We start from the raw sequence: 23,614 nt of genomic DNA, 5'->3' as shown, positions 1-23,614 counted from the left end.
TGAGAATACTTGGAGCTCTGTGCGGAATTTTTGCTTGTCAACAAATAGCGAAAACTATTACTATTTAACATAGCTAATGATAGTGTTAGCTACGGGTGGCCCTGGACTATTTGGATTTGCATTGCAACTTTGAGAGGGTAAAAGGTTTCGAGTACTTGGGAGCAACAATAACAGAAGCCAATGATACCCGAGAGGGTATAAGAATTCTCAGCGGAAATAGATGCATATCCGCGCTTGTCTAGCGCGGGCTCCTTCTCTAGGCCTTGCTCACCAAACCACTATCGAGACAATCGAAAGTTTAGCTATATAAGACCGATCGTGATATACGGATGCGAAACATGGGCAATGACAGGCTAGGGAACTTATAAACGTTATTTCGAGAGAAAAGTGATGAGAAAGATGTATAGTCCAATACTGGATGTTGTTGTACAAAGTTCTAGAATCAGAACAAACAGAAGCCTACGTTGGGTAGGGCATGTAATAAAACAACCAGATGACCTAGTCTGGCAAACGAATCCGCAAGACCTGAGATCCCTTCCAAGACCCCGGCTGAGATCTGGAGATAACATCGCCAACGTTTAAGGCCATGGGGTACGAGATGGGTAGCGACCTCCTCAGGGATCGAAACGGATGGAGTCAGCCAAAACCCACATCGTAACCAAACCAGATGCAACGAGCTACAACAGGAAGTCACTATCAAAGCCGCGGAGTCTAATCAGAGGCGAACCGACATAAAGTTCTATAATTATAGAGGGAGTCACAGTAGTTCCTTTGGTTCGCCATGATGGCAACTCTCCCAATCTACCAATCTCAGTATATCAGTTTTAATCGCGTGTGAGATTGGGGTACAAAAGATCTTTGAAGAAGTGCATAAAAAAAAAGATTAATTTGTTTTTGCGAGAGGAGTAAATCGCCAAGCGAAATCTGACTCGATCATTAAATCAAAACACTTACGTGCAACGTTTTTACGATGCGTTTTCAACCCATCATTTAGTAGGGTTTTAACCCACGGGATAACTAGGGTTTAGGGAATAAAATAGGCGATTCGTCGTATCCAATCCTGACCGGCAGTCAAGAGTGGGGTTGCTGCGGTTATTTGTTAAAAACCGCGGTCGGTCTTTACCCGGGAACCGAAACACACAAAAATCCCTTTTAGCGAGAAGCGAACGGAACATCCTCCGAAGTAACTTTGTTTAAAACGGGAAAGTAAAAGCGGAGAGCTAATAATGTGGGAGACAGAAATGTTTCCCAATGAGGTTAGTGCTTTGCGAATTTTCAGGGAATATTCTCAAAATTTAAAGAAGCTTCATTGAAATTATCAGGTCAAAATATTGATTAACATTATTTAAACCGTTTTTTTGCGGGATACGCTCCAATCCTGCGTTCGAAATTAAATTTTGAAAGAAACGAGAAAACCGCGAAAATATTTTTTTAAATTATAAAAGATGAGAGTGCCATAGGTCGTCTAGATTTGGAATTGTTGTGAGATTCACACATTCAATTTCGTACGGGGTGCGGAATAGGGTGAATATGGGTTGCCCCAAAGTTTTGTGTTTTTTTTAATTGAATCTCTGGTATGTTGTGAGTGAGTGAAAGTAAATATTTTTGAATTTGTATTCTTGCAGAAACAGTCGTGGCCCTCCTTATCGCACGTCTACGTAGCTCTTGAAAGCAGATCACGAGTTAGTGCAATTCTTGTTTAATTTGTACAGCTGTTCATGTTTTATTTTTTTCCTTCCATTTAGCTTTTTGGACAATTTCACAATGTAGATATTAATAATAACCCATTAACTGTTAAATTTTCTATACGTTTAACCTAAATATGCCAAATAATCCAATTTTATAGGAATAATAATACTGTCTATGCAGTTTACGTATGTCCCACTAAGGGCAACGAGGTACGGTATTATAGAAACGTAAAGTTCTAGCAATTTGAAAACAAAATTGAATAAATGAATCAAGAATAAATGGCGATCAGGGGCATAATTGTCAGCTTTAATTTTAAAAGTCTGTTTCTACAAAATATTTTCATATATTTCCATGGTTAAACTTAGTACTGTTTGAAAGCTGAGATAAGAGATAAATTCAAATGAGTTTTGTTTAATGCTCTTTGCAAGAAAAGTGGTGGGTGGAGTTCGAACCTTTGCTTAAATAAATGTCCATATCTCCAGAAAGACTTAACGCGTTTTAATAGACTTGGAGGAATAAAAAAGGCTTTTCCTAGACTATTACTCTTGATATGTGTGACGTGACTGCGATTACTTACGTTGCTACCATGTGGCGTTTTCTGGCATAATCGCAAAAAGTTTAATTTTCTGAAAAAAAAAAAAATGCAACGACTTAAATGTTTAAAATTCGGGAGAACGTTTTTAAAAACATTTCTTTATACAGAAAGCAAAATAAAGTTTTATTCGGACTAGCCGATACAAAGGCTAGCAATTATACAATGTGACAATCGAATAAAAGCCCGATGCGATGTCATCGAGGCGTTATCATCGCTTAGCTTTGGGCTTCGTCTGCAGTTTGGGGCATATAACTCCTTCCTCCTTAACGAAAATAACGGAGTGTTTTTTTCGAAAAAGCTTCAAAATTTTCTTCTTGGCAGGTTTACTCGTTGGATGCGAGTTTCTTCAATTCCAAGAAGAGCTTCTTAATGATGAAAACTAAAATTAGAACCATGATTATTCCAAAAACAATAACAATTATTTGGAACGTATTTGTTTCTTCTTTCACTGGTGCCATGGGAGTTATTTTTTCCGCTAAGTCTCTTAGCTGGTTTATTTCGTCAATATTTATTTGTGAAAGACTGGGGGTATCCAGGACTTTCATGGCGTTCAGTTCCCTCAATTGGATTTTTGATAAAAACATAGGTTTTCCGAACTGGATTTATATATCGTTAAAGAATTTTTCTTAATTAAATTCAACTTGACAGTTTACTGGTATCTTAATCAGTACTGGTACATCGATTTTCATATATCGGTCCGTGTTACACTTAATTAGCAGTTTTTCAGGCCTCTGTGGCAGAACAAGCACTAAATTTTAAGTAATTTGTTCTACAATTGCTTCTGACAGGTTGGGCAGCTTTCCATTCCGATGTCGTCAAATAAATTCTCCACGCATACATCTCTAGGGTGAGTTTCTTCTTTACAAAAGACATTGATTGATTTTTGATTATTGGGAAAATATGATAAAAGGAAAATATTTTGGATCTTAAAATTGGTACATGACTGCAAAGAGTCAACATTTCTCATCTTCACCTTCATTGGTTTTCTGAAAGAATAAATTTTTATTAGCCTTTGGCCTCTTTGCACTACTTTTATGCTTGTCTTTGGTGTTATTAATTTATTTTCCGTTTGGTTTATTAACGGTATCTTTTTAAATTTGGGAAGTTCTTTGCTTCTAAATTTTGTTTTAATGAAAGCATATCTTTGATCACTAAAATCTGCTGGTTCTTCGCGATTTTCGTTTCTTTTTGAAATAATGCCTTCTATCGTTTTTTCATTTAAATTCTTTATTTGTTCCTACAATTTACTTAAGTTTTCTTTATGCGATTGAACATAAGAAGGAATGATCGCGTTATCATTTAGATCATATGGGTTTTGTTGTCAAATATGGAGTCAGTTTTAATCGCGCTCATATCTATTGGATATTGTGATAAAGCGTCCGCTGCTTGGTTGTTTTTACCTTTTTTGTTTTTAATTTCGTACTCATACTCCTCAAGTTTAAGTCGCCATCTAACGAGTCGCGAATTTGGCTCTTTTAATGACATTAGCCACTGTAGTCTACTTATCTGAAATTAGTAGGTTTTGATATCCTTGCCCATTTTCAATGAATTTATTATAATCACGAATTATTTAATTAATAATTAGGTTTTGTCAAGTAACCAAAACTAATAAATTTTTGGAAACTAATTAGTTTTATTATTTATTGAATTATTTAAATTGTAATATATGTAATAAAATAAACATTATTATTCGCTTCTGACTATTCGATTTCTTCTAGGCACTGGATTAGGACGACTTTAAATAAGACTTTTTTAGTACAATAAACATTTAATACAACAGCAACAGCAACAAACAAGCAACAGATAACGATTTGTTTTGATTACAATCCTAATAATTACTAATGAAAAGTAAAAAGTGTTAATAATTAATTCCATTTGTAGGTTGCCACCAATTGATTAGTAAACGAGTTAGTAATGAAAACTAATTTTTAATGAAAAAATAAGTGGTAAAGAAATTGGCAAAAACCAGGACCGTGCAAAAGGAGGTTTATGACATTTGAAAAAATAAATTATTTTATTTTTAATTTTTAATAGCAATGAGTTTGTTCTCTATAAAAATGAGTTTGATTTTGTTATTTAGGGGCCATCACAAAGAATACAGTTAATTGATTGGTAAGGCTTTGACTTTTATGTAGTATGAATAACTGCCCCATTTCATAAACTCCCTTTTGCATGGCGCTTGTTTTGACCAAATTCGTTACAAATTATTCCATTGTGCATTGCACGGTATCAGTTATTTTTAAGTTCCAATTTTAAAATGAAACGGAATTTCATGAAATATCAAATACTTTCAGAGGTGTTGACCTAGTGATTTACTAAAATTTCATAAAAAACTTTACAGGACTCCCCATTTTTTACCAATTTTTCTACTAAGTACATTTGCACTCGGTATAGAGAGAAGGGTTTTAAAAAAAGAAATCCGACACAACTGTTGTATACACTAAGGTTTGTACCACTGCCTGAAAATCTAAAATCGGCAAGAAAATGAAGTTATAGCTAGTCAAAATTACTCAACTTCTTGAGTGTCCCACTACATCTGCTGTTCAGTTTAGTTTTTTCAACTCGATCCGTCATTTCAGTTGAAATTCCACCACCTCCAAAAGTTGTAAGCTACCCAAAAAGAACATAGGGTGTGTGCACTGCAAAAAAAAAATTATATTTAATATTTTATCATTGAATTGATTTAAAATGCTATAAGATCCCGTTAATCCTTCCCCGGTGCAAGATGTTCATTGCTAAATTAGATGATATAAGAAATAATGAGCGCTCTCGAACAGTCTCTGACAATTTTTTATTCCACATTGGCTCGAAGACTATTATTTACTTTTCTGAAAAATATTTCAGATAGAAACACAGTTCACCTTCGATATTGCCCAGAAACAGTTCGTTAAGCTTTTTTAATTGAAATAGATTTTAGCGTTTTATTATTGTTTCAGTTGACTTGCTTCAAATGCTGGAATTCAACGTGACGGTAAATTTTCCGGCGGCGCCCGTGCTCACTGTTATTTTGGCGTTAGTAGGTAAGTATGATCGACCTACTGTTTTGACTACAATTTGTCTATGGTACCGGGTGGTCCGTTTATTATTACACTGGCCCATATATTTCATATATAATGTCTATTTTCTCGGTGAAGGTCCCGAACCTTTCCGCAATATTAGCCCACTAAGTGATGGGTTTTAACAATGCGTATGCTAGCAAAGACTTTCGGCGTTACATTACTTGAATAATAAAAATAGGGAAAAAAAGAAATAGTTCTGAAGTACCTGCACCTGAATGTAATCCAAGTACATTCATTCAAAGAAAATATGCTGAAATGATTGTTTGGTATTCTGGTTACATATCCTGCAAATTAAATTGCTTGTAAGCGTTGTAAATTCCTCGCTGGATTGGCGTACGGAAAAGATCTTCTAAGCAATTATGAACTAACCTCGCGGCATTCAACAGCTAAGCAGATGGATCATCATTTGGATGCGGCATTTTTACGGCAATATTTTCGCCTGCAGCGCGTCAATTTTTACCATAGTAAGGCCACTCTATTATATAAAAGCTATATGGATATCGCTTTATCTGATTACAATAGGGATCAGAATTATTGAAAAGTCCAATCATTTGTTTAAAACAAATACGAAGTAGTCGGTGTTTGAAGTTCGCGAACGCACAGCGGGATTTTACGAATTCGAATGTTTAGGCTCGCATGTTTACGTGCAGATTACCATATTAATATTTATAGATTAGTTAGCATATCTTGTTTTATAATATTATCAAATAAAACGGGTTGAACAAGAAAATAAATTCTTCCTCGATTTGTGGTTTTAGCGTTGCCATATAATCTAATGGATGCCAATAAATGAATTCTAAAGTTTTGTGGAAAGATTATATATGGTATTACTATTTACAAATCTTCTGTATTCCTCCTGCGTTGGTTATTAATGAAACGAACTTGCTGGCGTTTCTCCAATCAATGATTCCCCTATGTTGGCGGTTAAGGTAGTTTCGAGATTTCTATGGATTACAAGATTTTTCTTTGGTAGAAGAATTTTAGTTTGGTCGAATAAGATTTGATGTCCCGTTTCATGATTGTGTTCGGCAACTGCTGGTGGTTTAATTTGTCTTAAGGCTCTTTCATGTTCTTTAAGCGTAGTTGCAGATTTTTAAGTTAGATAGACGATAAAAAAGATACTACGTTTTCTGCGAAACGTAACCTTAAATCTTCTTCTCTATTAGAGTCCGTGAATAAATCTGTCACACCTCACGACTATAAAATTCATCGTTTCTACGGACTCCCTTAAAATTCACAATCTAGGACCTTCCACCTATTTTTAGCCCCTTTATAACCATATATATATATATATATATATATATATATATATATATATATATATATATATATATATATATATATATATATATATATATATATATATATATATATATATATATATATATATATATATATATATATATATATATATATATATATATATATATATATATATATATATATATATATATATATATATATATATATATATATATATATATATATATATATATATATATATATATATATATATATATATATATATATATATATATATATATATATATATATATATATATATATATATATATCGTTATCGTTCTCCACGTATTGGATAAATGCAGAGCGTCGTCTCTTGTATTCAGGTGTCCGGACTTTTTTTATCTCGATAGCCTCTCGTATAATCCTAGTCCTAAAATCAGGAATATTAGGTATTTGTTTGCAAGTACCGAAATCAATTTTATGGCCTGTCTGATGTTGGTGCTGAAACAAAGCAGATGTGGTTTGTTTGTTTCTTATGGTTAAACGATGTTCCTCGAGCCTGGCTGAAATCCTTCTGTTGGTCTGTCCCACATACGTGAGGCTGCACGATCCGCATGCTACACTGTATACTCCTTGGTTTTCCAGAGTAACTTTTTGTTTTGGGTTTCTTAGTGTTGCTCCGATGGTATGATCAGGTTTGTATGCCGTTGATATATGGTGTTTCCGTAATATTCGGCCGATTTTTTCAGTAACCCCCTTGATGTATGGCAGGACAGCGATCGATCTTCGTTGGGTCTCGTCCTGCACTCTCTGCTGCGGCTGTTGTTGTTTACTGATTGCCTTGCTGATGATGCGCGTATCCGTTTTGTCGAAGACAGGTACTAATTTTCTTCAGTTCTTCATCTCTGTTCCTCTCGTTTGTGAGCCTGAAGGACCGAGCAATTAATGTATTTGCCACTGCCTGTATCTGTGATGGGTGATGGTGAGATTTAGCGTTCAGATATCTATTAGTGTGTGTTGGTTTTCTATAGGCAGTGTGTGCCAAGTGTCCATTTTCGGTCCTTGTGATTTGCACATCTAAAAAGGGCAGACTGTTATCCTCTTCAAGTTCTATTGTAAATTGAATCCTTGGGTGAATGGAATTCAGATGATCTAGGAATTTCAAAAGCTCCTCCTTGCCAAAAGGCCATACAACAAATACGTCATCTACGTATCTTGTCCATAGTTTTGGCTTCAGATTTGCCTTCTCTATTGCTTTCTTTTCGAAGTAAATCATGAAGAGGTTGGCAATCACAGGTGAGAGAGATGATCCCATTGCTGCTCCATCTACTTGTCGGTAAATTTTCCCGTTGTACATAAAGTAAGCGTTTTTCAGGCAATGTCTTTACAGATCCATTATGTACGGCGGAAGATCTTCGTTTTCTTCTATAAGCAAGAGTGCCTCTTCTACTGGAATGCTCGGGTAGAGGGATTTGACATCGAAACTTGCCATAATGTCGTCCTTGTCCATCCTGAGAGAACCTAAAATCTGAGTGAAATGTTCTGAGTTTTTAACATAGGAATCTGCTTTTCCAATATGGGCTGAAGTGCACTGGCCAGATATTTTTCCAGCTTGCATAATGGTGAGTTAAAGGCGCTTACGATATGGATCTTTGGGAGCCCGTAGAATTTTGGGCAACGACTCGATTTTTCCCACCATATGTGACATTTATGCAGAAATTACTAGACTATTCAAAGAAAATATTCACCTACAAAAATGTCATTGGCGTGTCATTGTTTAACTCCTGATGCGCAAAATGCACTTTCCAATTTTTAAATATTTTTTTCCACAACTACAACCCTGTATCTCAAAATTTAAGACGTTTAGGACATACATGATGATTTTTTTTTCTTCAAATGAGCTCAGTAATTACCCACTTCAGTATTCACATACCATTAATTGAGTTGTTGCGACAGTTGCGAGTGGCGTCTCAAGGTTATTGGCGCATTTCAACTTCCGGATCTGCAATGTATTAAGAAAGTAACGGACAAAATACCTTTTAAGTAAGGCGTCGATATTATCTAGCACAGATAAATTGGCTGGAAAAGAATGCCGAAAATATTTATACACGACGACGTCCGCATATTGCACCCGTTTAGGTGACATACGAACATTCACGTCGTCGCGTCGCCTGGCCGGCATCGTGACGCCGCAATAAAGCCGCCTAATTAACTGTCAGAGGTCGACCCGGTTGGAGTCCGTTTTCTTTTTATATATATATATATATATATATATATATATATATATATATATATATATATATATATATATATATATATATATATATATATATATATATATATATATATATATATATATATATATATATATATATATATATATATATATATATATATATATATATATATATATATATATATATATATATATATATATATATATATATATATATATATATATATATATATATACGTATACGGTCGTATAGATCGAAGCAAGTAACAGGAGGAGGCCCCAGAACGACGGCGAGCAAGAGGAACCCCCTATGGCGAGTCGAGCAACAAATATTCATTTACACCGACACAAGGAGCTCGGGGCGGCGAGAGGTGACGATGGCAACCAGTTGCTATCGCGACCCACATTGTGAAAGAACGTCGTGGTCCGATACTCCTGGAGTCAGTGGCGTACTTCCTTTGTTTCCTCCTTGTGCGTTTGACATTGTTCATAATGGATTTTGTTTAAAAATATTTTCCGTTTATGATCGTTCACGATCCAGTGACTTTACTTATTTATCCAAGTATTCAAACCATATAACTACTAGAGAAACAGGGGTCCTGCTTATCCTGTTAATATAGAAATTTAGGAAGGAAATATGATTTTTTTTAACGAGCGTCATTCAATATTCAATATGGGCATGTGTGAGATTTAAAATCTTTTTTTTATCGAATGCAATTGCAAATTCTGGCTTTTCACCAACATGTAACAACCAACACAGCCGCTGAAAGATGGTCAGAAAGATGTGGCAAAAAGGAGTTAAAGTGTGGATAGAGTCGATGGAAAAAAATAATTTCGCGAAAGAGCAAAATATTGAAACCAGATATTATATAACTTTGTGAGTGGATAACTACCTTTAAGTCTTTTAAATTAACTTATACTTGTACCTACAACTTGTAGCCAACACTTGTTGGTGTATAGGCACATTCTTTTTCTCACAGTTTTGACAATATAATACAAGTTTTCCAGTAGGTGGCCATTTTTGTGCCAACAACACTAAATAGGTACGAAGGTAATCACCAAACACCAAATATCAAAACAACAATGGCACAGACTGGTAGTATTCTGGGTCAATAGCAATAATGTGATTGATTTGACCATTCCGTTTTTACAAAAATAAATCAATTTTCCAGAAAAATTACAACAAAGTCGCAATTCAGTCATGCACGAAAGATTCCCAATTCTACGAAAATGTCGTACGCGCATCAATTTTTACCGCTAAGGCCACTATGCAATCTAATATGCTTCAAATATAACACAAGACAAACTCTAAATAGCCTAACCTCAGCTACAGTTTACATTTATAGGCTATGCGCTTTATCTGTTTTGAACTTTAGTCGCATTTTGAATTTTTGTCGGTTAATATTGAATTCTTTATTAAATTAATATTTGAGTATGGCCGCAAAAAGCAAAAAAAAAATGCCTGGTGCACAAAGTAGGATAGTGGAGGAAAGGTTTAATGTGGGGAAGACTTAAGTTACGATGTGCTTGCGAAACAAAAAAGAAGTTACCAATATCGGGGCCCATAATTCAACCCAAAGTCCTTGGAGTTACACAGAACCTACGATTAAGTGGCTTCAAAGCTTCAAATGGATGGTTAAAGAGATTTCGTCGTCGGCACGGTATTACCTTTAAGGCGATTTGTGGAGAATCGGTGGATGTTAATTTCGCAGATGTGGATACTTGGAAGAAAAAATGCAGAAGCTAGACATGCTTTAAAAAATTCTAGGTGTTTTGGATAAAAAACTGCATAAATTCGAATTACCATTTTCTTTTGTGGAACAGGAAAGGAAATAGGAAAGTGGCATTGCTGTTAGAAAATACATTTGTCACCGATAACAATAAAGAAGTGCTTTTTTAAAGCTGGATTTGGGTGCAACATAGTTTTGGAGGACTTCCATGAAAAAGATAATATCCGCCTAGCCTAATTATTCCCTAACTTAAGTAATATTTTTTTGGATCTGAAACAATTTTCATTAATTGGCAGCAATGTAACCACAGAGACAGACCAGTACTAACGACAAGTAAGTCCATTCTGAAAACGAGGCTCCAGAACATGATGTAGCAATCCTGTCCTAAGCCTGAGACCTGTAGAACGTGTAGAAACCTTTTTTCTTAAGTTGAGCAATGGTGACACTGCACAGATATGTCCAAACTGTTATTAGAATGTGTGGGAATTTCATAAAAATAATTTAACATGTATCGTTGATCTCAGACTATTTTAATAAGTAAGAACTGTATTTTAAGGTAATAATTTTAAGTTTAATTGATATTAATAAAACATGTTGACAAGTAAACAAAATTATACTTTATATTATGTACACAAAAAAATCTTATTTGTTGATGTATATGTAATATTGCAAACCCATAGGGAGCATTCAGTTAAATTTATTTTTAGTAAGTTTTAATTAAAATTATTAGTAAATAAATAATGTAAAATATCAGCACTAATTTCTGTGCTTTTCTTTTATGCGATCACTCATCCGAAACGACCAATATTTGATTCCTATTGGTATTGAGGGATCCTACTGCAGTAGCTATTGATGCAAAAATTTTATTATTTAAACCTACCTACCACACTTTGGGAGAACTGAAGGGAAATACTTGAAACTTCTAGACAAACCAGCCTGGCAACTGCATTGCGATTTATGGATACTTGACATTATACAATATTTATTTGAACCTTAATTTCTTAGGGACCAAATTAAAATGACATTTTTCGTATTTAGTAATAAAACACTGGTTTTCCACATTGCCATCCGAATACTATTGCCATTTTCTGCGAACCACCAATACTCATGATGGAGCCACTGAATAATAGCCGTCCATCGCTTATGCAGAATGAGCTGCCCAAAGGTTGAAAAGTGACTGGTCTATTAGTTCTGTTATGTATATTATATGACATTATTGCGTTATTTAGTATATTATATTTAATCAATTAAGGTGCTTATCTACATGGTGGAATTGATCCCTTTCCCTGGCTACGTTGACAAGCCCTTCTATAGCTCTTAATCTGTTCCATTGTCTAATATTTCTTGCCCGTAACATCTGCTTTCTTCCAACTCTTCTACGGTTTGTTTTCCTCGCTAAAATTAATTGCAGCAACTGTTATCTGTCGTGTATAAAAATGTTACTAAGGTAAGCCATTTTTCTCCTTTTAATAATTATTAACATTTGTCTATCTGTATTTCTTGATTGATTAACATGTCAGTTCAAGGTGCTCTTACTAAGCGTGGGTAAGTCCACAGTTCTATTTCCATGTTTGCCTTCAAAGTCCACGACTCCAATCCGTACAGAAGTACCAATAATTTTCTCATAATGTCGTGTACGCCGTACGTGCCATCTTAATTCTGTATCTAATATATTTTCCGAATTCCAGCCTGTGTTTAGCCAATATATTAAGTGTATTGGTTTTCTTGCAATGCAAATATAGCGTTTGGGTTTTCGTCGAACTGATTTAGGACGGTTCGCTGATCAGAAGTTTGACATTTGGATTAAATTTTAAACTGTATGCGAACTGTTCAAAACAGTCCCTGTTTCAGAGCAAGGAAGGAGTGCTAGGGTTGGCTTTGACGGCGATTTTGAATTCTCGTGTAATTCTAAATATCTACGACGTCTTTTGTGTCTTCTTTTTTGTTTGTTAACTTCTGTCGTCCTCTTTTGATAAATATAATGAGTTTAAGTAATATCCTTGAGTCATCGTTGCAGTTAATTTTTGAAAGAAACTTCTACAATTTACTATAATACTATGTGTAATATTATTTAAAATTTTTGTTGGTTTGCGTTTTGCGTTTTTTATTTCGCAAATTGAATTTAGCAATGAATGAACTTGCCTTGCTATTTTAACTAAGCTATTGCTATTGCTATGTTTATGCATTCATGTTCGATTGTAAATTGCTATAATAGTCCGTTTTTTTCTGAACTACGTAGTATATAACTATGCAAAATGTGTAGGCAAACTATAGCATAACAAGGCTTTTGTGTGTAATAAAGAAATGGTGTACAGTATGTGCTTGCAAAACAGTTCTAGCTTTGTTTTTTAAATACAGGGAGAAACAGCGGGAAAAAGAAGAGAAGCAAAGTTTTTTTTAATGGAACATTCTGTATTCTTTATTCGATGGCGCATTTTAATTTTCAAAGCTGTACGTGTAAGTGTTAAAAAAAATCAATTGAGTTTTTATACATTTGTATAATGTAATGTAATGTATAATAGTTCTAAATTCTAAAATTGTATAATATATTAAAGGAAAAGAGTATTCCAGACTACATTATTATCGAAGTTCATATGCCATATTGCTTTCTGATCAAATCCATACCTAATGTTTTCATATCCTTATCTGATTTCTTTTTTAAAACAGTTTAAAAATGTTTACTATTTTTTGTATTTTGTACTTAGTATTTTTTCTAATAGAGTAAAATTACGGTAGAATATATTTAGAAAATTAAATGCTCGTATTTTAAAACTTATATCTTTTACAAAAAATCCACGCGATCTATAAGGATCCGTTTTCATCATCTCAATACGATGCGGGGTGTTTAAAATGCACAGGGTAATTGGATTGGCCAAATTTCCTGTTTCTCCCTGTATCTCAAAATCAAAGCCCGCTTGGACTGATTTGAAAATCAGGCAAATAATTTCGTACAGTTGGTAAATTTGCAGTGAAAAAACAAATACATGATTATAATTATAGATATGGGTAGATAATTGAGATATTAATTATTCTAAAATCAAGTAAATAAAAATTTATATAAGAAAGAATAATATGAAAATAGATAAGTTGTAATAAATATTATTTTTTTAGTATTTTATCAGCTTTTTACATTTTTCCTTCTATTTCAGTCATATTTTCGGCGCACATACTCCATTTTTTACAATCCACTCTCTTTATTCCCTTTTGCAAGATAGTTTGAGCGTTCCTCATTTTGAAAGTGGTGTTATGGCTCGCCACAAACCCTTTTACTTGCGCGCATACCAATTCAATGAGGTTTAATTCACAGTGATAACGCGCAAGTCAAAGTACCGTTATATTTCGTTTGGAAGCGCCTTAATTGATAACAAATTTCGTACAACATATTTTTATAAAATTGCTTCTTATTTAAAATAAATCAATGAATATTGTCGATTTCTTTCCAAGAAGACGAAGGAATTATACGTGACTACAACAGACCCAGTAGAAATAATATCTAACATTTGCTGGACGTAGTCTTTAAGAACATCGGTATTCATGTCTTCATGATAGTGTCCGTTTGCATTGAAATGCTAGTAAGTCACAACCAACAAATCTGAGCCTTACTCTCGACAAAACTTTAACCTATAAAAATATATCGATAAAACAAAGACCACGTGCCACCTGTCTTTCTGTGGCTAGGTATGGATGTACAGTCTGTTCATACAAAGAAAATAGACACGGCCCTTAATGATTCCTGCAGGAAGATAACGGGCTGCTTCAAACCTACCATTTGTATTCATTGACTGGTATTGTTCCGCCTCACATTAGAAGACCGTTCGTCACATCCATAGAACAGGACAGGCAGCTTAATGTACTTGGATGACTGAAATCTAAGCAAAGTTTCATAAACGTAACTCAACCATCTGCCGAGTTCTCACCTAGATTAGCACCAATGCAGATAGATGCAAATGCGCAGAGATACAAACAATGAAACATTTTCTGAGATGTGTTTTGGAGGATGCGTCTGGAAAACGTTCTCAAGAAGATCTTCTGTGATACAATAAAACCGCTGCCTTATATACCGAATGCTGCCTGTTTTGTTATTTGTGTTGTTTATTTGTTGTAAAATGTTTCTATAGACAGATATGTTATAATTGTTTGATTTGTCAATGTATAGGTCATAGGGCTATTACTATTTTGCATTTTTCAGATGGTGCTTTTAATCCGGTGAACCATTCTTTCATCAAAGCTTCCCTCGCTCTTTTCAAATTTTTATTCTGCCATGTTTTACCAACGGCTCATCCCCGTTCGGCGATATATTAGACATTTCTGTTTTTCATTCGAAACGAAAATTTATTTCCTTCAAAGTTGTCCACAATTTCTTCTTACCCATGGATGGAATAAAATCATCCTTTTTCATTTCAAACATTATTTTGTCCAAGATAGGATATTCTTTTTTTAAGTAAAACGACTGTTTTATTATTCTTCTGATGGCAGTATATTGTTGACTGTCCAACAACAGTGATATTCGAACATTTCAACTCCGAATGTTGAGTTGTGGTAGCGAAGAGCTTTGAACACATTGAGAACAGTAATTTTCCCATTTTTAGAAAGCCCAGTTTTATTAATCCGTTTCTTAGCAACAAAATTCAGAAACACTAGCCATTTTCAAGAACGAACTTTGCCAATAGCTGCACTAATGGACCGATAGGTCAACTTATACCTGTCACTTTTGGGACCCTCGACTGCACAATACTAAGTCTATCGAATAAGGCTAAGACCACTTAGTTTTACACTTCAATAATGATTTTTAATTCCCCCCCATAAAGAAACAGAGCATACATATGCGCGAGCAATTAAGAAGAATGTCGTCGTGAAAATAATAAACTTGTGGTGATTTTTTTACGAAACGAATAACTGACATTAAATCGAAAGAAACGTGACGGGGTGGGCCATTCAGTACGGATTTCGCGGTGTGCTTCGGTCCGTCGCTACGTAAACTTTTTTTCGACGCTGCTGACCCTAACTGTCGGGGCAGAGAAACGACGCTTTTTATCCGAATTCAATAGCGCGCGGGATTTAAGCGGTTTGCCGGTTCGTTTTCGTCGATAATGATCTGTTTGTCATGTTTGTCAGTTATTTGTCGATTTGTTAAATGAAGATTGAAAGAGTCGTCCCGTCGTAGCACGAAATTTCTGGCCGCGCCGAATACAATAACCATTGAATTGAAGTTGGGTGCTTTTATCTTCACATTTTATTTTCTTATTATTCTCTTTTCCCAATATACGGGGTATTGTTGAATTCACATCAGATCATTTTTAATAAGTGTGACCCGGGGTTGAGTCACAAAGAACAATAATGTTCGTTATACATAGCTCCAAATATTTGGGACAAATTTATTTGTGAATATATTTTACCACGGTGGCGACCAAAGGAAAACACAGAAATTAAAGGAAGCGCTGGTATATTACATAATCTATTGATTCCTAATTTTAATTACAACTTTATAAAAATTAATTTTCTGTATCCCCTTCTCTAATATACCCAATCTAGCTTGCGGAGATTGTGATTTTACGACGTCAGTTTCGTTTCCTATGGCTGCGAGCCACACCGGGATATTGCCACACGGGTTGAATTTTGACGTTGGTCAACTCTGACGGTTATATCAGTGAATATATTCGAGTTGTATTCCAAAAATGTATAGTTTGGTAAACTTTTTGAGTCACTCGTTTCTGAAGCACTCGTTCCGTTCGTGCCAAATAAACTCGTCACTCAAATGCCTTTTACCACACTCGTTACTTTCGAAAATCGATGAAATCGAATTTTTCGAAAGTATCTACGCTTGTATAAAAATTTTATATCTCGGTAACGTTAGGTCCTATGCGATCGCTATTGGTACAGAAATGATCACCGTAGAAAAACGATTCTTTTTTGTCTGTCCGTTCTCCGTTCTTGTCTTTTGTTTTTTCCTGAATAACTTTCGAACAGTTGGAGCTACAAAATTAAACTTTGCCTCCTTTTTAACCCTCCACTAGGCACATAAGCTTATAAGAAATGGCCCTGATCCGACGCCGGTATCTTTTTTTTGGCGATTTTCGACTGTTTTTTGGACATTGCTATGAAACATGATAAGTGTCTGAAATTTGAAGCAATCGACTTCTTTTTTGGCACATGTATTGCCCCGTGACGGAAATGGGGGGGCGGGGGTCGGGAAGTATTTTTTAAAAATTATTATTTTTTTTAATTTTAACTTCCTCCAAAATCGTTCACCCGATCGGCAAAATTCTTTAACCGGCAGATACGGAAGATCCAGTGCAATAACATTTATTTCAAGCATTTTTTCGCTTATATACAGGGTTTTCAAATTATATGCAAAAATCTAAAAGATCTAGAAAATTGTTCTTTTACAGAGTAAATTATTAGCCGCAAATCAAAAATCGTAAAAAATATGGCTAATTGGTTCAAACAGTGTCATAGGTGGCATCAAGAGCTACAATCTATCACATACGCTGTTGGGGATATTTGAAAAAGTAATATTGAAATCGTTATTTAGGGGGCTGTTAAGACGCGATGATTGATTATTACGGCGCACTGCATGGTAACTGTTTATACAGTATTTATATCTGCGTAAAGTTAAAACCCATTTTTATTTTGGGTGGCGTTTCGTACTGTTCATATCGGCAGCATGTTTTTCTTTGTTTAGTTTAAATGTTTGTCGCATATTTAACTGAATGTAAATAGTAACCGTCGCGTCGCGTCGGGAGATTTCTTAAATACTCCCGATATTTTAACTTTTACGGCAAATTCGTAGCATAGTCTCGGGTAACTCTGCCTCGTGTACCGTTAAAGTTTATATTTATACGACAAGTTTGAATAAAATGTAACTCTAGCGGGACGTAACATCATACTCGGATGTAAATTTTTACTTTGCCAGAACTTCGTAACTTTGAGGTGCGAATAAATTGTATGTATTTTTGCACCTAGCTAAGCTGTATATCGTCTACACCTTTTACTCAAGTTTCTTTCTGAGACTATTAGGTCGACGGTCCATTCTTTATTCATTTTAATCTAGTCGTCGTATATAGATAGGTAATCAGTGTAATTTATGTTTTTTTAAATTTGACAGCCAACTATAAGTATATGATTGTAGTAAAAAAGGAAGAATTAACTTAGATCTCAGAGACTACAATGTGAAGATTCACCAGTTTTAAATATTTACGGGTAATTTTTCATGCTTTTGCAATACTGTTTATATATCTTCTGGGTTCTTCCTGCCTCGGTTGTTGATGAATCGTTCTTGCTGTGTACAAGTCAACAGGATGATTGGCGAAACACCAGCAACTTCAATTCATCAACAACCGACGCAGGAGGAATCCAGAAGATTTGTACTTACGAGTAGGTTTATCTTCAAATGCAAGAAACCGTACCAACATAGATAACCAGCACAAGGCAAAATATCGATCTGGCAGCCGAATTTAATTCTGTGGAACACAAATATTACAAAGAAAAACAGAAGTGTCATTTACTGCACAATTGTAGAAACCACTTGAACAGAAACCTGGGAATTGAACCAGAGAAATAAACCGACTAACAGAGAAAAAACAGATTTTGGAGGTCAACGATGTCAACGATGGCATTGAATGTTAATTGAACGAATGGAGGAGAATCACTGTCCCAAGAAGATTGTAAAATGTATTCCACCAGAAAAAGCAAAACTTGACAATCCACCGCATAGTTCTCCAAGATTCCTTAAATCCTTGATGACTTGTGTAATTGTAGGTTGATGTTGAAATGGGTAGAATTAAATGTAATTGTGTAACCATAGAAATCACCGCTCTGTCTCAATTTTTAATAGAAGGCAATAGAACGGTGCTAACAGTGTAAAAAAGTGGAATGAAACCGTATTCCTTGTTTTCAGAAAATTCGGAAGTCAAGTTTTTATGTTGACATCTGAAAACCAGCTTTATTAATAGGTTAGTAAAGCTTCGACTCCAGTTATAATGGTCGTTAGTTTTGAAATGGAAATAATGACATGGCTATCTAGTGTGGTTTTCGAAATATGAATTGTTTTTACTATTTCCAAGTCTTCTGGATTCCTGCTGCATCGGTTGTTGATGAATCGAACTTGCTGACATTTCGCCAATCATCCTGTTGGCTTCCTCAGAGCTTACCTGAAACTGTCTCGCGTTCTACTCTGTACCTCCTTATATATTTTTTGGGGGTCTCGGATTAAATAGTATTAGAGTAGCCTGTGAAAGTTTCTTTGAAAAACATATTGCTTTTTTTCATACTACGAAAATTTTAATTTAGCTGCCATCTAAACTCACAGAATGCCGAAATTTGGGTTTGCAATCCAAAATAAGTAAATAAAAGTTTCCGGAACCTTTTTGTTACAATTTTTTATTGTGACTAAAAATTATTCCGAAATGTTATTCGTCTGTTTGTTGAAGTTCCATTGAAGTCTCGCAGACGTTTCGCTAAGACTTTCTTTGCCGGTTTCTGTGCTTAGGCTTTGGAAACAAAAATATGCTAACTACTTTAAAATATTCACGCACGGTGCGCAAAATGTCCCTTTAAAATGTCCGCTTCAATAAATTCATAACTTCATAAGTATATACAACAAGTATTCATTCAACATGGTTGAAATTAAAGATGGCGATTACGGATTATTTAGATGTTTTAAAACATATTATGGAAACATTTCCGTCCAGTTGTTTTATTTAGTACACAGTTCGTATTTGTTACATTTATAAGTCTCACTCCCTAACAAGGCGAAACATGTTACCGTCTACTACTTAGCAGATGCCGTAGACTTTGAGTGTTTTTCTCCTTTTTATAATTCATTTAAAAGTGTCTAGCCAGTTTCCGATATTTTAGGCCTAGGTTGGGAACGATTCGCTAAAATGTTGATAGTATTTTGACGTTTGTCAGTTCTGGTGGACACGTCACACGTCACTCAGTGAATCTATGCGCGCTGTTTCGCAAAGATATACTCAAAGGTTGTTGTAAATAACAAATAAATTAAATCAGTACGGTGATAACAATTTTGTGATGTTATCAAAAAATAATAAAAAGGTCATCTAAACTTCGTTATTTGTAATATAAAAACAGCATAGATCCCTGACCCGAAACCGTCAACTAATATTCTCCCCCATCTTTGTCCCACTACCCCGCCTAATATGTCGATTACCAACAATGGTATATCTTTTATAGTCTGTTGTTACGAACATGTGATTAATTTTTGTTCTGATTCGGAAAGCCACTCAATTTTGTTGTGTTACTTTTTTTTTTAAATAGTTTTTATTGTTCAATTCAGTTATTTTGTGACGTAAAAGATTTGCTTTCTTTTTTTTTTCTTTTGTTGTCTGTTTTGGATAACTTTGCACTTTTATTAATTTTAAGGAAATACCTTAGTACCACTGACAATATTCTATCGTTTTTACTTATTTTAGGAGAATGCATACTTATAATATAATATGGTTAACTTAACAAATATGGGGCAATAATAAATTTATTAGCTTTGCTCGCATTAACGTGGGTAGGGTAATTCCGCACTTTGGAAAATTTTAAAAACCAACACATTTCAAAAAATGTTGATATTTTTGCTGTAGGTGAAACTTGGTTACTGTTAGGCAGTAAAATTTATTAGGCACTCTTCATGGTGATGTAGAATTTTATATAGAAAAGCATTTACATTTTTCTACGATACCGAGTAGAAATAATATAGAACGATTGTGGCTTGAAATTAACTTTGACAATAAAAAAATTGCCGTCGATGTTGTGTACAAGCCATCCAGGTTCAGTTATGTAGACTTCTTTAGTACCTTCGAGATTAAATTCTCTGAATTAATGCCTACTACCAGACATTAGTGACCGCGTGCTACTAACTTCTTTTTTACAATTAACAAAGCACAAACAAAAATATTATTTACGTGATTGTAAGAAATTTCAAAAACTTTGATAATTCACTATTTTATGCAGAACTTCAACCGTTACCAAGAGATAAGATTTTCGACATGATTGATATTAATGAAAATGTTGAGTTTTTATGTGAAAATATCAATTTAGTATTAGATCGGAATGCTCTGTTTGTCACTAGAATAACTTAGAGCTATAAAAAAAGATCGCGATAAGGCTCTTAGCACTTATATAAAAAAATAAAAATTCAAGATACTTTGAAGAATAGGAATTCATTTACAGTTGCTATGAGACAGGAGACAAAAGCGTTTTATAGTAAAAAAATTAGCCCAAAGAAACCAAAAGAACTGTCTTATAATTTAAAGCTATTAAATATATTGTCGTGAACAATTAATTTTTTACTCTAACGACAAACTTATCAATGAATTTTGCAAAGAAACTTCCACTGACTACTGTATTACTTTTTTCAAAACTTCTGCGTCGGTTTGTGCCATCTCAAACAGCTAATGAAATTCGATTTGAAACCGCAAAAATCCTTAAAAAATCAAAACCTCCTAAAATTAATATTGCAAAGCCTGAACGTATTCCCCTAAAATCTCTAAAATCTAATCCTGAAATCGTAATCCTAAATGAAGGTAAAAGAAATGCTACGGTGGTCATGAACACAAATGAATATCAGGAAAAGATTCAAGATATTGTTACAGACGGATCATATCGCCAACTTAAAAAAGATCCTATGTCATCTATGTAACGCAACCTTAAATCTGTTATTATATGGCTTTTTCTCGACCAGACTCCGTGAAAAAATCTTTCACTTCTCATGGCTCTAAAATTCCTCGTCTTTTTGGACTCTCAAAGATTCACAAACCAGGATTACCCCTTCGACCTATTTTCCGCACCATTGGTTCTTTAATATATTGTCTAGCAAAATATCTAGCTTCCTTATTAAAATCCTTTACAGGGAAAACTGATAGTTTCGTACTTACAATTTAAAAGTATTACATTAGATACACAAGATTGCTTTCGAAAAATCATTGCTGGGGGGCAAGTTCAACGCGTTGGTTTTCTGTCGTGCTCCTGCGGACCACTATGGAACTTTCGCAGAATCGATGTTATTTTATTGTGAATACACCCTGTATAAAGTGTCCTTCATATCTCGTCAAACTTCAGAGTTACGCCAAATCAATAAATATTAAAATTAGTACTGGTAATTGCAATTTAAAATTATATTTTTTCAAATACCTCGCGCCCCCTGTATTATAGACGAAACCTTAAACTCTCTCTCGACACAGTTTACGATACTGTTCATATCAAATTATCACATCTTTAAAAGTTTTTCATTTATCGCCAATAATTCACCTACAAAAGCGGACATTTCTAGGATCTACTAGAATTTTTTGCCCACAAACGAGGTACCCAGTATATAATTGTAATGTTCGAAATAGAGGCTATAGCCCTGGATCTCCTTAGTAAATGTTTTTCAAAAAACTACTTGTTTTCTGAAACCATGCAGTAATTGGTAATAGTAAATGACGTCATCGTATCTAGATTGAGGGCGAGAAATGATGATTTTTTCAAATAAATACAAAAATTATAGCCCTTGATACGGCCCATTACACTGTTTGAACGGATTAGCTATTGTTTGTACCAATTTTGATTTACGGTTAATAATTTACTCTCTAAAAGAACAATTTTCAGGGTCTTTTAGATTTTTGTCAATAACTAAAACACCTTGTACATAATCGAAAAAATGCCTGAAACAAAAGTTTTAGCACCGGGTCTCCCACGTATTACGGATGTAAAATTTTTCCGATCGGATGAATGGCCACAAAAAAAATTCAAAAATAAAAAAAATACTTCGCGTTATTTTATTGCTTCCAATTTTAAGCGTCTAAATGCGGGTCCAAACTTCTACTTCTCTCCCAAGTCTATAGTTGGTACCCTGTACAATACTTAAAAACCGTAAATACAAAAGTTTAAGCTATCTATATGTGCTATATCGTCATGTAAAAGAAACTGACATCTAAAACACAGATTTGAAAATTTCAGTTTTCAATAATAGGGGGACCCATTTATCAGTTTTTTTGAATTTGCGGCGCACCCTGTATATTTTTGAAAAATTGTCAAGAATAAAAGTTTATGAAGTCGTTTCCTCTGCTTGTCTTTTGGTTCAAGAATTTTTTCGCTCTTGCAAACCGTTTTTGAAAAATGGTCTTTTTTGTAGACCCTTGTACACGCGATTTTTATTTATTCTTTTAAATACTTAACGACCCCCTTCCCCCATTTTCAATAGGTTCCGTCACGGGGCAAAGCTGCATATATGTGCCAAATATGAAATCGATCGCTTCAAATTTCTGACTCTTATCGTGTTTCATAGCAAGTGTCCAAAAAACAGTCCAAAATCGCGAAAAAAAGATGGATACCGGCGTTGGATCAGGGCCATTTCTTATAAGCTTATGTCCTCGTGGAGGGTTAAAAAGGAGGCAAATTTCAATTTTGTAGTTCCAACGGAAAGTTATTCAGGAAAAACCAATAGAGGAGAACGGAGAATGGAGAACGGACAAACCATATAGCTATTAGACATATAGAGGCCCTGCCTATGCTAATTGTACTGGAAGGTCTGTTCAATATGTGCATGCGCGAGATTTGAAATTTTGTTTTTAACCAATGGCAGCTCTAATTGCAAATTCTGACATTCGACCCATAAGGCCTTGCAGCTCCCAACAACCAACATGGCCGCTGCCATGTCGTCAATGTTTCGATGCTGCATTTTTACGGAGTATTTTTTTAAAATATGTCGAAATCCCATTAAATTTTCAGGCAAAAAAGGGAATTAAGGTGTAGAAAGTGTTGTTAAAAAAAATATCGACAAGTGCAGAGTTAATATTATGCTGAATCACAGCAGCCGGATCGACGTTCATAGTATAATTCTGTACGTATTTAACGTTTTGGTTCTTTTTACGCTATGGGCACGATAGCAGCTAATTTTTCCCGAATTTGTGCCCGTAAATCGACACAAACAGTTTGTTTTTATAAACTTAGTTTAACATAAAAGGTACTAGATTGAGGTACTAGATATCGCACTGGAAACATCTAAGTGGAAAAATCGTTCAACAAGCACCTGCTCATTGCTCATTGCTCATTGCTCATTGTTTCATCGCAA

At 34.6% G+C, this 23,614-nt stretch overlaps 1 protein-coding gene across 2 annotated transcripts in view; it reads left to right on the top strand.

Annotated features, from left to right (window-relative positions):
- LOC132701502 (membralin) overlaps nucleotides 1-23,614 on the top strand; it is a 136,933-nt gene that overhangs the window by 12,482 nt on the left and 100,837 nt on the right. For both annotated transcript variants that reach the window (XM_060669480.1, XM_060669472.1), the window contains exon 7: nucleotides 5,221-5,304. In XM_060669480.1, coding sequence (XP_060525463.1) covers nucleotides 5,221-5,304 — 84 coding nt within the window. The remainder of the gene's footprint in view (nucleotides 1-5,220; nucleotides 5,305-23,614) is intronic.

This window comes from Cylas formicarius, unplaced genomic scaffold, assembly GCF_029955315.1.
Source record: "Cylas formicarius isolate icCylForm1 unplaced genomic scaffold, icCylForm1.1 PGA_scaffold_10__41_contigs__length_53128322, whole genome shotgun sequence".
Classification (NCBI taxonomy): Eukaryota; Metazoa; Arthropoda; class Insecta; order Coleoptera; family Brentidae; genus Cylas; species Cylas formicarius.
This window is presented reverse-complemented; position numbering and strand designations above follow the sequence as displayed.